Here is a 15,471-nt window from a genome sequence, read left to right on the forward strand (position 1 = left end):
ATGTTGATCCTTATTAGGGCTTTCGGAAGCGCGATTTGGTTGGGCATCTGGCAATTTGAGCCCGCAGCGTGCCTCAGCATTAACATGAGCTGTAGCCCTAGCACGATCTTGAGTCTCTATCGTCAGATATTAAAGGCAGCCAAGTATTTTCCAAGCAGGAAGAGGGATAGCATTATCAGGGAAATTAAAGCAGAGTTCCATGCAAACAAGGTAGGCCATCCATCGTCAGACCTACCGGTGGAATTAGTAAATGTTGATTGGGATATGGGGAACGTCGAGCCGGCGTGGGGCTTGATATGTGCCGGGCAACTGGGTGAGATTCCCTGAGCACACCGCAGCTGGGAAAATTTCATGTGCCCCAACGTGTCGCACAGAGGCGCCCTTCCTGTGCTAGGGTTTCTGGCGTGGGGCCCTTTTGCACTAGCAACGACCACAAATTGACTAACCTTCCGCACGTCCTATTCCGTTTCAGGCATCAGTAAACAGCTATGGATCGCATTCCTAGCTCCACATTCCCAGCACGAAATTTACTGCACGCGATTTATTTCCACGAGCAAGATCTGTCCCCTCGTTTTAAGTGCAAGCAGTGGCCATGACACCCAAGGCCGCGCTGTTGTCCCTCTGTCCCGCAGAGTTTGGCTGACCCAGATCGTATCGCACACTGCCGATCACTAGCAGAGAGGGGTCTGTCCGACTTGCAGGCCTACGTGCCCGCAGGTCGCAGCACGGCAGACGGCGACATTCAAATTACTTTGAAAGGCGCTACCACCTCGTATTAATTACTTACCCTGACGGCATGCATACCTGCGGCAACAAGGGACGAATGCTGCTCGCTAGCATTTGAAGGCTGGAGAGTCTTTGGATACAGGACGGACATAAATCAGGATGGAGCCGGGTTAACGTGGATGGCGCTTCTCTGCGCTTCCCGGCCCTTCCCGGCCTTGTTAGTGTTGATGAGGATTTGGGAGTTAGGTGCCGGAGTTGAACCGCTCCATTGTGCATAATGATGCAGAGTGTCGCAGGATGGCCAAAAGATGAATTGTGGGGTGATTTGATACATTTGCCGGGGTGTTGCCATAGACAGACCCATTCCAACTGTCACTGCAACGAGCGCTCGCTGTATAAGAGTAATGCTTGCACGCTGATCTGATTTGTATTGTTTATTGACCATTGTGCCAATCGAATGACTGAAAAACAAATGTGTCGATAGGACGATAGCGGATCTTGGACCTCCGCGAGGGAGTGTACGTGGCAGTCGGTTGACACTCGCTTCATCTGAGAAAATATGCAGACACGCAACAGATGCCTTTAACATACAGCTGTAATAATTTTGTAGTCAGATTCATTCTTACTTCTGTCTACGTGCTCATACAAGAGACAAGGTTGCTTTGCTCCAACAAGGGTTCTTTCCTTGTGCCTCCGGGACATAGTTGTTTTCATCCCTTGGAGTTTTCCGCTTCTTAATGATGCTTCAGCAGAAGTATTCGGGTGTTCGGAGTGGCCAGCTTCACAGACGCGTGTCTTGTGCGAGGAGACCTTACAAGTGTGTCGTTCCCCGGGCAGCAACTAACAATGGATTGGGCGCTTCTGGATTTGGGCTTGATGAGCCAATTGAGCTTGTCGATGGCCGTGTAACAAGCGGACCGGTGAGGTTTGGGATGAAGGGCTCCTGATCTATCCTCGTGCTTGTCCTACCAAGGATTGCTTTCGAACAAGTGCCGTCAGGCGTTTGAACCATGATATTGAAGGATTGCATCTTATCTGTTGGGCGCATGTATCTTTCGTGCCTTTGTGTCGCTGCATGTCCTCAGGTTCCTGCCCATCCCAGCCTAAGGATTGTGTTGTCGCCGTGCTGCTCGTGTTGTCGCAGGACCTGTCTGTGGAAGTCAACGGCATGAAGCTGCCTAACCCTTTCATTATTGGCAGCGGCCCGCCCGGGACCAACTACCAGGTCATGAAGAAGGCCTTTGACGAGGGCTGGGGTGGCGTCATCTGCAAGGTGAGCGCAAACAGCAGCTCGCTCCAGGCTCTCTTAACTCCTGTGGGAACATCACCTTGCATCAGCCTTGGTTCCGAAGGAACATGACTTTTCCCAACTGCCACATGGGCGCCGCGTGCGCCATAACCTCCCATATCGTGTCTTGTCTTAGAAACCTCCGTCGCTTCAACCAGATGGAACATAAAAGTAAATCCCGGGCCTTACCAAGCTAGGAGAAGCTGCCCCTCAAGGACCGCCGCGATCGACACCACCCACTATGGACAGTCCCCAATTGCGTGCCGTATGTGTTTCGTCCAAACGCACCCTACCACCGGGCTGAGCCACAAAACAAAACCCACATGCCCCCTCTCACTCCACCCCTCGTCACCCCCTTCGTCAGCCGCACCATGACACGTGACTGACACCACGGCACGCAAAAAAACAACACAGCACCACCAGAACCACCATGACGTGGCGTCATGAGTACGGCAAAACGCCAATCATGACATTTCCCGTTCCCCGTGCAGTTCCGAGTGCTTCAACGCTTACGTCCTTCACATGCAGTCTCTTTTCTCTCCAACAAACAAATCTCCTATGTACAGCGCACATGCACACGCACATGTACATGCACACGGCCGTGCGAATATAACCGCAACCCGCTGGCACACCCTGGCCTCACCCAACCGTATAACGTACACCCTAACTGACCATACACCTGGGATGTACCCCCGGCCCAACCACATATAAAAAACCTTTACATATATGAAAAAAAACATCCGCATCAATACCAATACAACGTCCATGGCCCCCCCGGATTTTACGGACACACCTGCACTTGTGTGCGGAACTTGTAACTTGTAACTTGTATAAAAAAACATCAAACATACTCACATCGTGATGCCCATATCGCCCGCAGACGCTCTCCCTGGACTCCTCCAAGGTGGTCAACGTGACGCCCCGGTACGCCAAGCTGCGAGACTACTCCAGCCGGGTGTTCGGGTGGCAGAACTTCGAGCTCATCTCCGACCGGCCCTTCGACGTCATGATAGCCGAGATGAAGCGGCTGCGCGAGGAGTACCCCAACCGCGTACTCATCGCCTCCATCATGGAGGAATACAAGTGGGTCGGAGCTGAGGGGATTGCGGGGGTTGTGTGTGGGGGGGGGGGAGGAAAGGGGGGGGGGAAAAGAGGGGATGTGCTGGTAGTTTTTTTTTAAGTTTACAAAGGAAACGTTGGCCGGTGAACGGGTGAATGGTTACAAGTGTAGGTGGGTGGCATGTGTGCGAGTCCGATATGGTTGGGGTTAGGTCTGTATCTTGTGTCTGCTTGTGTCTCTTTTCTATGACGAAGACGAAAACAAACGCATTCATGATTTTAGGGGGGCTTAGGGCGGTTGTCGCTCCGGGTCGGACCCAGGTGGGAGCCACCAACCCCAACCCCTACCCCCACACACACATGTCCGCACACATCCACTCCTCTTCTTCCAAGCTCTCCACAACACCTGCCCCTCGGGACAACCCGTGCCTCGGGCCCCCCCCGACAACCCAGCATCACTCGTTCGTGCTTGGTCCTCTCTCCCCGGCACCCCCCGCCCCGCCACCCACCCCATTCCCCCAACAGCCGCCGACTGGTTAGTTCTGCTTTCTTTACTTCTTTACTGGCGCATCAATTTTTTCCTTGGCATCACCTTCACTCGCTCACGTGGTTCGTCTTTCCCCACCCGCCCACCCCACCCCACCACTCCCTCCTGCTTGGTCTTCTCCCCCGGGCCCCCCACCCGCCCCCACCTCCCCACCCCACCCCACCACAGCAAGAACGCCTGGGAGGAGATCATCGGGAGGTGCGAGGAAATCAACGTGGACGCGTTTGAAATCAACTTCAGCTGCCCACACGGCCTTCCGGAGCGCAGGTGCGCGTCGGGCACGTGCACCTGGCTGTAAATATGTGGTGTGCGTATGTATGTATGTATGTATGTATGTATGTGCTTTCCACGTGTCTTTTCTTTTTCGCGTGCGTGCGATGAACCACACCCCACACCCCGCGTGCGTGCGTGCGTTCCTTCAGTTCATAGGGAGGTGTATGATGTGGATGTGGACATGCGTGCGCGAGTTTGAATGATTTTGTGGGGCCAGGGACCCGAGCAACAGGGGACAGAGTCCATTACCAAATGACGATGATGATATTAAAAAGGGGATGGTCGTGTAGTAGGAGGCGCCGGAGACCAAAGCCTCCGGAAGGGCCCAATTATCTTCCCTAGTACTGCGGTGCTGCTGTACTGCTGTACTGTATCGTCCACGTCTTTTCCGTTCTTTCGTATCATCGGACCCTACCGGGCTTCCGAATTCCTAACCCCAAAACCGCGCGCCGTGTGTTTTGTGCGTGCAATTGGCGTTCCCCCCTCAGGATGGGTATGGCGATGGGGCAAGACCCGGAGGTGCTTGGGGAGGTGTGCGGCTGGATCAACGCAGCCGCCACTAAGCCCGTGTGGGCCAAGATGACGCCCAACGTGACGGACATCGCCTACCCCGCCGCGGTGGCGCTTGCAGCCGGGTGTGAGGGCGTCGCCGCGATCAACACCATATCCTGCATTATGGGTGAGTCGACCTCGTGTTGGGGTGCGAGGGATCGGATGGATGGATGTGTGCACATGGAGGGCTATAGCAGCGTAGGGAGCACACGGTCTGGTACAGAGCCCAGCAGACCCTCCCTCCTTCAGACGCCATTATGGTTTATTTTATTACTTCTCCTCAGGCAAAAACAACCCCGCTAAAGACCGCCAATTACAGCTCTGCTAAACCACTTGACGGCTGCAGCCTGCAGCTTCAGGTTTCCCGCCACTCCACCGCAACCCCGGATATGGCATGATGACGGCAACCTGTCCCCCTCCCCCCCTTGGCATCAGCTTCACTCTCTCGTTGTTCGTCTTTCCCCCCTGCAGGAGTCAACCTGGACACGCTGCGCCCCGAGCCCTCCGTGGAGGGCTACACAACGCCGGGGGGATACTCCTGGAAGGCCGTCAAGCCCATCGCGCTGGCCAAGTGCACCGCCATCGCCAAGACCATTCAGCGGGACTTTGCTGGGGAGGGCAAGTCGCTGTCGGGCATTGGCGGTGTTGAGACGGGCGCCGATGCGGCTGAGTTCATTCTGCTGGGCTCTGATACAGTGCAGGTGCGAGAACGCGTGTGGGGGAGGGAGGGCAGGGGGGAGGGAGGGAGGGCAGGAGGGAAGGGGAGAGGGAAGAGGGGAGGGAAGGGGGCAGGGGCGGAGGGAAGGGAGAGCAGGAGGGAGGGAGAGGAGGGAGGGAGGGGCGGGGTCTGCGGTGCCGGCATGCTGCCGGCCGACTGTCGCTCTCCGCCCCTCCGCTCCGTCCCATTGTTGTTGTGTTGCTCCTGGGGGCGCATGGTCCCGAGTCCTCGATGGCTGCACCCGTCTCCGCTCTCTGCTCTCTCGCAGGTGGTGTCTGCATGCCTCTCTGTGCGTGTCCCCGTTCCACCGAGAACGGGGACACACATTGAAAACAATACTAGTTCTTATGGTTGTTCTTAGGTTGTTTTTATCTAGGCCCGCCTGCCCATCCCCGCTTTGCTTGACTGACGGGTACTGATCGGCCTTTGATGTTCCTGTTGCTCCTTGTTGTCTTGCTGTCTTGCTGGCGCACTCCCTTTTGCTTGCTTCTCCAATTCATCCGCGGGTCGTTTCCCCCCCTCGTCAAACTTCGGGGCCCCTTTTCTACCTTCACTCTTTTCACCTGCTGTAGTCGTGTTGTTGTTGGTAACTTGGTTGGCCGCTGGTCCACCTGCTGCTTAACAGGGGGGGAACGTGCGGGGGAACATTGCCTTGGCCTGTGACCCTCTCCGGTCTTCACCCACACCCACACCCTTCGGAAGTCAGCTCATTTCATCACGTTGACACATAAAATCACACATTCCCACCCGTGGCTACGAATACACCTCCCACGTGTCTGTCTGTCTGTCTGTCTGTCTGTCTGTGTGTGCGTGTGTGATGTCCGCACGTTTTCCTTAATCGCCTAAATCACACGTTTCCACCGTCTTATGTTGTCACCCACGGCAGCCCCCTTCTCCATTTCCCTTGACCTCCATCTCACCTCCTCCCCTGGAGCAGGTGTGCACTGGGGTCATGATTCACGGCTACCCGGTGGTGAAGAACCTGTGCGGCGGCCTGCAGCGGTTCATGACGAAGCACGGTTTCAAGAGCGTGGCCGAATTCAAGGGCTTGTCGCTGCCGTACGTGACGGTGCACAGCGAGCTGGTGAGCCGGCAGCGGGAATCCATCCGGGCCAAGAAGCAACGAGTCGGTCTGGCCAACGACGCGGAATGGAGCGGGGAGGACTTCGTCAAGAACGCCGAGTCCATGGTAGCGAACCGGTGAGGCAGGAAAGGGAAGTGTGCCTCACTTTTTTGAAGTGCGGAGGCCGGTACGGAAGAAGCAAGTGGGGAAGAGTGCAGGAGAGAGAGGGTGTGCAGTTGCAGTGCGGGGGCGGAGGGCAGTGTCGAGGCCGCGAGCTGCAAACCCCCAGCGTGCAGACGTCGGCAAAAGGATCTAATGGCGCGGTCAGCAGCGCTCCCTGGCGCTTCTCCCTGGCCCACTACTGGAGATGTGCGGCAGTGCGGGCACCGTGGCCGTCGATGTAGTATACGAGGGACAGGAGGAGCAGCTATCCCAGCAGCAGATACAGCTACAGCTACAGCAGCATCGGAATTTTGAGAGCGACGGAACTTGGCCCCAGAGGTTTCCTTCGAAACCCACGAGGGAGTAGCTCACCCGTTAGCTGTATGTGTGTGTGGGGGGGGGGGGGGAGCTCCCCATGGTTTTTGTCTATTATGTCTTGTGTCCATGGGGCTGATGTTGAAAGCCGTTGGGCATGTGTCGGGCTGCGTTGCAATGTTGTTCAGCAAGGACTTCGGTACAGCAGTGGGGGGGCGCGTGTGGACGGAAGCACGGGTAGCCCATCCCTGCTGCTGCTAGCACCTCTGCTGCCCTTCGTTATTACTAAAGCCCACATCATTTTTACTCCTCCATCAAAGTGTATCATCATCATCATGGGCGCACAGCTCACCGGTTTTGACGGAAAGTAGAACCCTGGTGGGAGGGGAATGGAGGACATCACAGCGCGCGTGATGGAGGGGTTGAAAGAGGAGGGGACGGGTGGATGGGAGGGCCTGGTTCAGTGGAACTCGGATGTAGAAATTCGGGTGTAGGAATGGACGTAATGAACGGCTTAGGCCATGCACCCGCTCCCGAGGAAAGTGTGTGGAGTCAGGAATATAGCTTTCGGTATGCCGAAGGATTTGGTCGTGTAATCTTATTTGTGCATCGTTGTCTTGGCACGCCTAATTTGACGGTTCTGGAAGGACCGTACATGGTGTACAATGTACATATTGCCTTTTGGGTTGTTCATGTCGGTGTACTGCTGTACACTCGACGATAAAACACTCGAACGATACGCATGTTGAAGCCGGGTCGACTCTCGGAGTGAATGTGCAAAATACGTTGGAAGTGTGTATGTCGGTGCGAAGGTTGTAGACCCTGATGTGTTGATATGTGTACGGTGACGGGCGTCTTGTGGTTCCGAAGGAGAGGAGCCTGCGCGCGGCTGGGCGCAGACATGTAAGCTGAACAATCATGGAATCTGTGCGCTATACGGCAAACGGGGTGTGTGTGTGTGTGTGTCTAGTTTTTAGTCAAACAGAGGCACCATCTGGCAGCATTACATAACACTCCCCCGCCGGCGGGAGAAACAATCATGTTTTCTTCGACCAGTCCGCGAACTCTCACATCCTCGTCACTCGCCACATGCTCGACACGTGTTCCCCTCACCACACCCAAGGGGATAGTCCGTGGATTCCTCGCCCGCAGGGCGTCCCGACAAATCTACAACAAAAGGAAAAAGCTGCACTTCCAGTCTCAGAATAAAAAGCAGCCAAACTTAATCGATCACGTGCAGTATTCCTTGCTCCACGCCTGCGAAGTACTGTACAAAATTCCGAGCAGAACAGCGCAGATATGCCCTGCAAAAGTGTAACGATCGCGCTGGCAGATATGCCGCGAAGAGCACCAACAGCAGAGCGGTCCACCTTGCTGTCGGCTACCATCCTCACCATCCATCCCCACACAAAAGCAAGGGTCTAACTCGACCGGGCTAACGCAGATATCTCCCTAAGACCGCTTAACCTTGTCCGTCAAAACCTCCTCGTCTTTCCCGTGCGCACAGCTCCTTTATGTCGTCAGGTGCGCGCTCCTGGTATCGCCTTGCCAAACAGCCGCAACCTGACCATTTTTGTCCCCCAGCGACCTGTGGTTAGATTGCACTGGCACGATTGCCGCAAGTTACAAAAAAATTTCGCTCACAGGAAAAAGAGAACAACGCATTCTTCTATCTTCTCTCTTCTTCTCTCCCTCTTTAAGGCGCATGCCTCTCCTCGTCCTCCCGCTCCACCGCACACTCCAGAACGCTTCACGAGCGAGGCGAGCCGAGCCGCGCACAACACTTACCGCTTTCCTGCTCAGCTCCACAACTATCTACCCACAGATACCCTTCCTGCATTACACCGCCACAACAGCAATTTGCGCAGCAAGGATCCCATGTACACAGCAGGTACAGGACCTCACACATGCCAAGGATATCGCTCACTCAGACTCAAAAAAGCGCCATCCGCACTGCAACGGACTTTGAAAGCAAGACCTCCACAATCACCAGCATGCCGCAACAATCCCACCCACCCTCCTCAAGCAGCGCATCAGCGATAACAGCTGCGGCAATCTTGACGCCGCCGCCGCCGCCGCCGCTGTCAAAGAGCCGCCGCACTGCCCCACTGCCCCCCTAAGCCCCTATCAAACCCGCCACCCGAACGCTGAACACTCCCGCCACCACTCGCAACGCCCACATCATCATCCGATGGCGCATTTGAACAGATTGGGAAATAATTAAGCCCCACCGTGTCACCAGACACCTCTTCCCAACCCACGGGGTGGGGGAGAGCTGGATTTGGCCTTCCTACGCGCCTTCCCAAGACGTTACACGCTTCCATAGCAACCGTAGACCCCTCCATTTCCAAAGCACAACACCCAACAACAAGGCAATTCATTCGGGCGCCACCATCCTCTCCCGCCTCAACGTCGTCTTCATCGTCATCGCCTCATCAGGCGCCTCGCCTGTCCTGCAGCACCCGCGTGTTGCGCCGAAAACCGCCGACGCGCTACCGCACTCCGCATCCTAAAACCCCCGAGCGGCTCGGGGGGGGGGGGGAGGAGGGCCCACGGCTCGGGGGGTTGGGTTCGTTTACGTGTTCCTGGCCAGAGACGCCACAGCGGCCTTCAGGTAGTTGTTCCTCTTGTCGGGAACGTGCGCCACCAGTTCATACAGCGCGTTGTCCTCATCCACCTGGGAAAGGGAGGGGGGGAGGGATGGAGGGATGGAGGGAAGGGGGGAGGGATGGAGGGAAGGAGGGGGAAGGAGGGAAGACGAACCACGAGCGAGTGAAGATGATGGGGGGAGGGAGGGAGGGAAGGGCGGTCACCGCCAGGAGGAGGTCGAGGGGACCAAAGCTGAGCGGGAGGGGGCCGAGATGGGAGCAAGGTTGTCGATACCTCTGGACACAACAGTTGACACAAACACGATGTCACACACACACGCACACAGGCAGACACACAGACACAGACACACACGCACACAGGTTCCGCAAGGAATATGACAAGATAGATTCAGCGGTGCCCTTCCCCTTTCCCTCTTTCTCCCCTTCCTCCTCGTGCCCCTCCTCGTCCGTAACCCTATTTCAAATAACCTCAACCGCTGGGCTGAAAGAGCTACCACCGCGCGCCCTTTGTGCTATGTAAATGTGTGTTTTGGAAGTGGATGCAACCCTAATCCTCGGTTTTGTCCCCCCCCCCCCTTGGACGTTGGCACGCTAACTTCCCCTTACCTCGGCCACTCCCCCACCGCTATCCCCAACCTCCCCCCACCCCCTCCCCCCTCTCCCCTCCTCCCCCCCCCACAGCAGGTAAGTACCTGGTATTCGTAACACACGTCAAATGTCTTGTTGCGGCCCTCCGGCTCATGTAAGGCCCTCAGACAGATGTCGGCCACGTCAGCGGCCGCAATGGACTCCGTGATGCGGTCGCCCTGGTCGAATACGAGGGCCCTATAGCCACCTGGCTCGTCCAATAACGTGCCTGAGGAAGGGGAGAAATAGGGAGGAGGACGCGGCGCGTGATGAGGAAAGGCGCATGTGAGAGCTGTGTTTTTATAAACTGCATAGAGAATAATTTCTATGGTGTGGGGGGTGATTTTTACGGTATGGGGAGAAGAGCGACGCGCTGCGAGGGCTCCGTGGGCCCTTCCTCCTCTCGTCAACGTGGACGCCCCCGCAGAATGAAACACACATGGACCCCAAGAACCCACCTGACCGGACTCTCCAGCAGCAGTGGCAGTAGCAGCAGTAGCACCAGTAGCAGCAGCAACCCTTACCCCCCCGGCCCCGCACACCCTTCATGTTGCATTTTCCTACCCCATCCCCCCACCCCCCCTAAACCCCCTCCTCTTCCTTAGGCGAGCACACGCCCGATCCACACGCCCCGCACGTCACCCCCTTCCCCTTCCCCCCACCCCCCATCCCACCCCGCGACGTCACTTCACTTCACTTCACCAACCTGGGCGGATGATGGTGTAGCCCAGACCGCTCAGCCGCAGGTTCTCCTCTCCACGCCGCTTGGCATCAATAACCTTTCGCAGGTCGGCGGGATCGATCCCGGGTCGCGACCGGCCCGCACACGACACCAACACAAAGTCCGGCTCGGTTCCACCTGCAGCGTGCCCCCGGTGTGGGGAGGGAGGGAGGGAGGGAGGGAGCCGCCCGCCGGTGAAGAGTGTGTGTGTATGTGTGAAAGAGGTCCGGTGTGTGTGTGTTTATGATGTGAGCTGGTGCGTGCGTGTGTATATATGTATGTATGTATTTGTTACAAATCGATTCGGGCCTGGCACTAGCCAGGGGCACCTAACCGTATACCACAACGGAGGAACGACCGCCGAAGCATTGTATGTGTGTATGTGTGTATGTGTGTGCCTGTGTGTCTGCGGGGGCCTGGGGAAGAGAGGGTGTGCTCGGGGAACGAAAGAGTGCACGAACAAGAGGAATACACAGGGAGGAGCTGTCACGGTGTGCTGCCATCCGCACGTCGTCCCGTCCCGTCTGTTTGCAAGCTCGCGGCCCCCCGTGAACTCAACCGTCGATTTGGAGTCAGCTGTCAGCTGTTAGTTGGTTGGCTGGTTGGTTTGGTATTTAGTTAGGGCGATGATGCAGTATTGAGCTCTATTTCTTATCGCTTCTTGTATATGGCTTCATCCCCTCCCCCTCCCCCCTTCCCCCCCGCACACACACACACACACACTGATGCGCCCCTCCCCGTAACCCACCAACCTGCTAACATCCATTCACCCCCCCACCCACCCCTACTGCCCTACTGTAGATCGTCTGAACCCCACTGCCCTTTCGTCCCGCAAAACCCATTCCATTCACCCCCCTCCACTCCACAGGAAGATGCCGCCACATACATACATACATACATACAAACATACATACATACATACATACATACATATACATGCACAGATACACACATACATCCCGCTCACTACCACCCACGAACCCACCCGGCAGCGCCTTGATCCAGTCCACTTCCAAACTAAACTTCTGGTCCCTCGTCCTCTGAGCCGCCAGCTCATCCATATTGCGCTCGCTCAGGCCCTTGGCTGCCCGCAGCGCCGCAGCCGCAGACGGTCCGCTGCCGCTGCGGCGGTTCTCGTACCGCAGCGCGATGCCCACCAGACGCGCCGGGTCTAGCGGCGGCTGGCCCTGGTACTCGCTACGGAATGCCGCGTACGGCAACCGTACGGTAAGGTAACCCTCTTTGGTTGGGAAGCGCGCGCCGTAGCGGTAGCCGTCGTCCGTTTCCAAGATGCAGAGGTACGAGTGCGCGTCGCCGCGTGCCCGCAGTACGATGCCTTCCGTACCGGCCGTACGGTGCTCGCCTCCGGGCAGGCGGGGTGGCAGGCGGGCGCCCACCTCCGCGATGGCTCCGCGGGACATCAAGTTGCCTAGTTAGGACACACACCAGCGCGTAATAAATCCATGAATAAAAATATGACACGCATATATAAGTCATATAGGGCCCCGTTCCCCTGGAGTGCGCACTCCTGTAGTTAAAAGGAATATGCGTATGCATCACATTGGGGCATCATAGCGCCTGTCCAGCAGTCCGGCACGTCTTCGTACTTTGCACTTACGTATGTGCACGCGTGTGAGTTTTCACACCCTTCCTTTGTCGACAACTGACAAGGCAAGCCAACATTGTCACACTAGGGGTCAGTATCTTGGGGTTCTTTCCTCCTGCAGTATTGGTCATCACCTTGGAGCATCCGTTTGTGGTTTTTCCTTCTTCTCGTCAATCGTGTGTGTTACGTCGCCACACCCTTCCCCCCCTTCCCCCCTTTCTTTCGTGTACCCGCTCCGCCTTTGGGTCAGAAGCGGGCTGCCCGGCACGACTACTGACTTCCCAACCCCCCGATTTCCCTCCGGCCCCCTCTTTTCCCCCCCCCCAGTTCCCCCCAGTTTCCCCCCCCCAACACACATACATACGCACACATCAATCTCACCCTCGAATAGCAAATTGTTGTCCTCCGTAATAACCGCCTCCGCCGTATTCAACCGGCTGCCGTACGCGCTGTCGCCGTCACCGCCGCGGCGGCCTTCCGCCGCTGCCGCCGCGGCGTCCTCCGGCGTCCCCGCGAACGTGACGTTCCACCTGGCCTGATGGAACCGGCTGTTGAAGTCCGCGAGCTCCTTCTTCGACGTGGAATGGAACTTGGTTCCGGAGCGCTTGGCACGGCGGTACAGCTCGTCCTACATGCAAGGGGTACGTGAAACAACAGTCAGGCGGGAAGCGAAGCGACCGACCATCGGGCAGCGAGGAGGGAAAAAAAGAGGAGGAGGAGGAGAACGACGTTCGAAGCTGGGTGGGATTTTCAACAACCACCCTAGCTCCCAAACCCCTAGCTCCCTACCTCCCCTACCCACCCGCGGCGGGTCAGTACGAACCCCTGGGTTCTGTTCACCTCTCCAACCCCCTGATGAATGCTTCCCCCGTCAGCAACCCCTCCTTACCTCCATTTCCCATTTTCGCCCTTTTTCATCCCTCTTTGCCCCCCCTCGTTTCCCCCCTCTTTGCCCCCCCTCGTTTCCCCCCTCGTTTCCCCCCTATTTTTCCCCCTCGTTTCCCCCCCTGTAACGCCACTTCTCCCGTTCTTCACCTGCATGGCCTTGACCATGTTCATCACCCCGCGATCCTCCACGCGCAGGAGGTCGGCGGTGAAGGCGCTGCGAGCCGCGGCGCAGAAGATAACCTAGACGGGCAGGGCAGAGGGTGGGGATGCGAGGATGCGGGTTGGTGTGTATGTATGTGTATGTGTGTACAGGGGGGCAAAACGAACCACGAACCCGAGTGAAGCTGCTGCCAAGGAAAGAGAAGCAGAACTGACCAGTAGGCGGTTTTGAAGGTAGCGACCTCGGGAATGGGAACCGGGGGAATGTTAGGGAGGGTTAGGGACCGAGGGGAAACTGGGGGAACGTCGCGGTGAGAGAGAGACTGCGTGTGCCGTACGTGGACCGTACTTAAGAAAAACAAGCGCGCGAGGATCCGCGTGGAGCGAAACCGGTACAACAGCGTTTGCGCTGGTCTGTGTTGCTGTGTGGGTTCACACAGCAAAAGTTCGAACAGGTGAGAGAGAATCTTCAGCCCAGGAATTATTTTTCCAGAACCCGAGGTGCCAACCCCCTCTAGTTTTATAAACCGCGAAAAACCCTCCGCCGCGGTGCGGGCATCAACACCAACCCCAAACTCCAACAGCGTGTCGAGTTCGTACCTTGCTGACGCCCTGAACCGCCTTTTGGCATGTAGCCATATCGCCCACATCGCCCTCCACCACCTCCACGGAATCTGGAATGGCTTCCTTGCTGACCCCAGCTCGATTGCGGAACAGCGCCTTGACTTTGTAGCCGCGCAGCAGGAGCTTGCGGACGAGGATGCGGCCAACGCGCCCTGTTGCGCCTACAACCAGCACCGTGGTGTAGGCGGCCTGGGGGGCCTGGAAGTCTGCATCGGCCTCAACCTCAAGGACATTATCGATGATGTAGCTGCGAGTTGGGGAGGTAACACGGGAAAGCTGCTCCCAAACGTCGTTGAAGGCCTGTCGAGCCTGCCGACCAAGCTCGTAGGGGTTAATCGCGTTGAGGTTGAGGTCGGCGACATTATCTTTTGACGATGGGGCCTGCGAAATGCTAGCACCCTCGTCGCTGTTGGCGCGGAAGAATTTTTCCCTGAGAGCTTCCATGTTCTGCGGCTCAGGATCATCGTTATTGGCTGAGCGTGCGGGAGGAACGCGGCATGGAGTTCCGCTGAAGGGTCGTCGGGGACCATGCGAGCGACTGGCCGATGAGCGTTCCCCGCAAATACGCCCGCGCAGGTGTGTGTTCATACCGACGAGCTACAGATCAAAGACTAGTATACAAATTCTTTGCCAAATATCAGTTCTGCTGGTCTAACACCTCAGACAGCGTTAGCTGTGATATCGGATAGGGCCAGCTCAAGACTGTACACTTGTCTGACCTCGAACCTGAGTACGGTATGTTTGCGCTCATTGCACTCAAACTGTAGGGCTGTGGTTAGAACAGAGCGACTGAACATGTACAACCCGTACCCTGGTTCACTTTTGATAGCCAGGTCGCTCAGATCAGTTTTGACGCTGAGGGCGAAGGGTTCATTGTTCAGGCACATGTTTGGTTAGATTATACTTCTGGTCGCAAACGTAATAGCTATCAGTCAATTCGGCTCTATTGGCGCAAGGAAGGGCTTGTGTGTTTCTTTTTAACAGCCACTGAAGGACGTGCGAAGCACATTCCACGCCTTTTGCCAAGATTTGGCAATCAGTACCAACCGACACATATGCGTTGGACCGCTGGGCCCGCTATACCCCGCCGTCCAGAATGCCATAACCGGATAGACCGCACAGCATCCATGTTTAAATGTGTGTGTCCGGCCTGGCCTGGTGCAGTCGCTGGGATTTTATGGTCTGCACCTTGGCTTCTGGGATCCACATGCGGTTACCTGTCAGGCTTATCTTGCCAAGGCAGCCCACGCCGCACAGAAGGACTTGAACTCCTCCACCATCCTCTGCCGTTAATGTTGTTTGTAGCCGGAGGTGTTGGTCTGGTAATGGTTCATGACACGGTTCTCGGCTTGAATTGCTGCAAAAGCCGCCGTATCCTTGGATGTGACGGGCTTACGGAATAATGGTACATAAAGCAGCTCAGACGCTCTGAGACAATCCAGCAGCACGGGTTGCGCGGGAGTATGCAAGGGAGCATACTGTTCGAGCCATGGCCAGGGGAATGCGAGTACTCCTCCAGCACTCCACCACCACC

The 15,471-nt window shown here is 56.7% G+C and overlaps 2 protein-coding genes across 2 annotated transcripts; one reads left to right on the forward strand and one right to left on the reverse strand.

Moving 5' to 3' along the window:
• Positions 1-1,801: 1,801 nt before the first annotated feature.
• VOLCADRAFT_80405 (uncharacterized protein) lies at positions 1,802-7,625 on the forward strand (the record flags this gene model as incomplete). The annotated part of the gene is made up of 6 exons (XM_002948709.1): positions 1,802-1,999; positions 2,895-3,097; positions 3,789-3,887; positions 4,382-4,572; positions 4,917-5,146; positions 6,098-7,625. 6 exons carry the CDS (start codon positions 1,802-1,804, stop codon positions 6,365-6,367), a joined length of 1,191 nt encoding a protein of 396 aa, XP_002948755.1. The 3' UTR covers positions 6,368-7,625.
• Positions 7,626-9,278: 1,653 nt separating this feature from the next.
• VOLCADRAFT_58555 (uncharacterized protein) lies at positions 9,279-14,381 on the reverse strand (the record flags this gene model as incomplete). Its single annotated transcript, XM_002948845.1, has 7 exons — positions 9,279-9,380; positions 10,005-10,168; positions 10,646-10,798; positions 11,646-12,089; positions 12,729-12,894; positions 13,302-13,394; positions 13,914-14,381. The coding sequence occupies 7 exons, from the start codon at positions 14,379-14,381 to the stop codon at positions 9,279-9,281; spliced, it is 1,590 nt and encodes a 529-aa protein (XP_002948891.1).
• Positions 14,382-15,471: the final 1,090 nt, after the last annotated feature.

The sequence above is a fragment of the Volvox carteri genome (assembly GCF_000143455.1).
Source record: "Volvox carteri f. nagariensis unplaced genomic scaffold VOLCAscaffold_11, whole genome shotgun sequence".
NCBI classification, from domain to species: Eukaryota; Viridiplantae; Chlorophyta; class Chlorophyceae; order Chlamydomonadales; family Volvocaceae; genus Volvox; species Volvox carteri.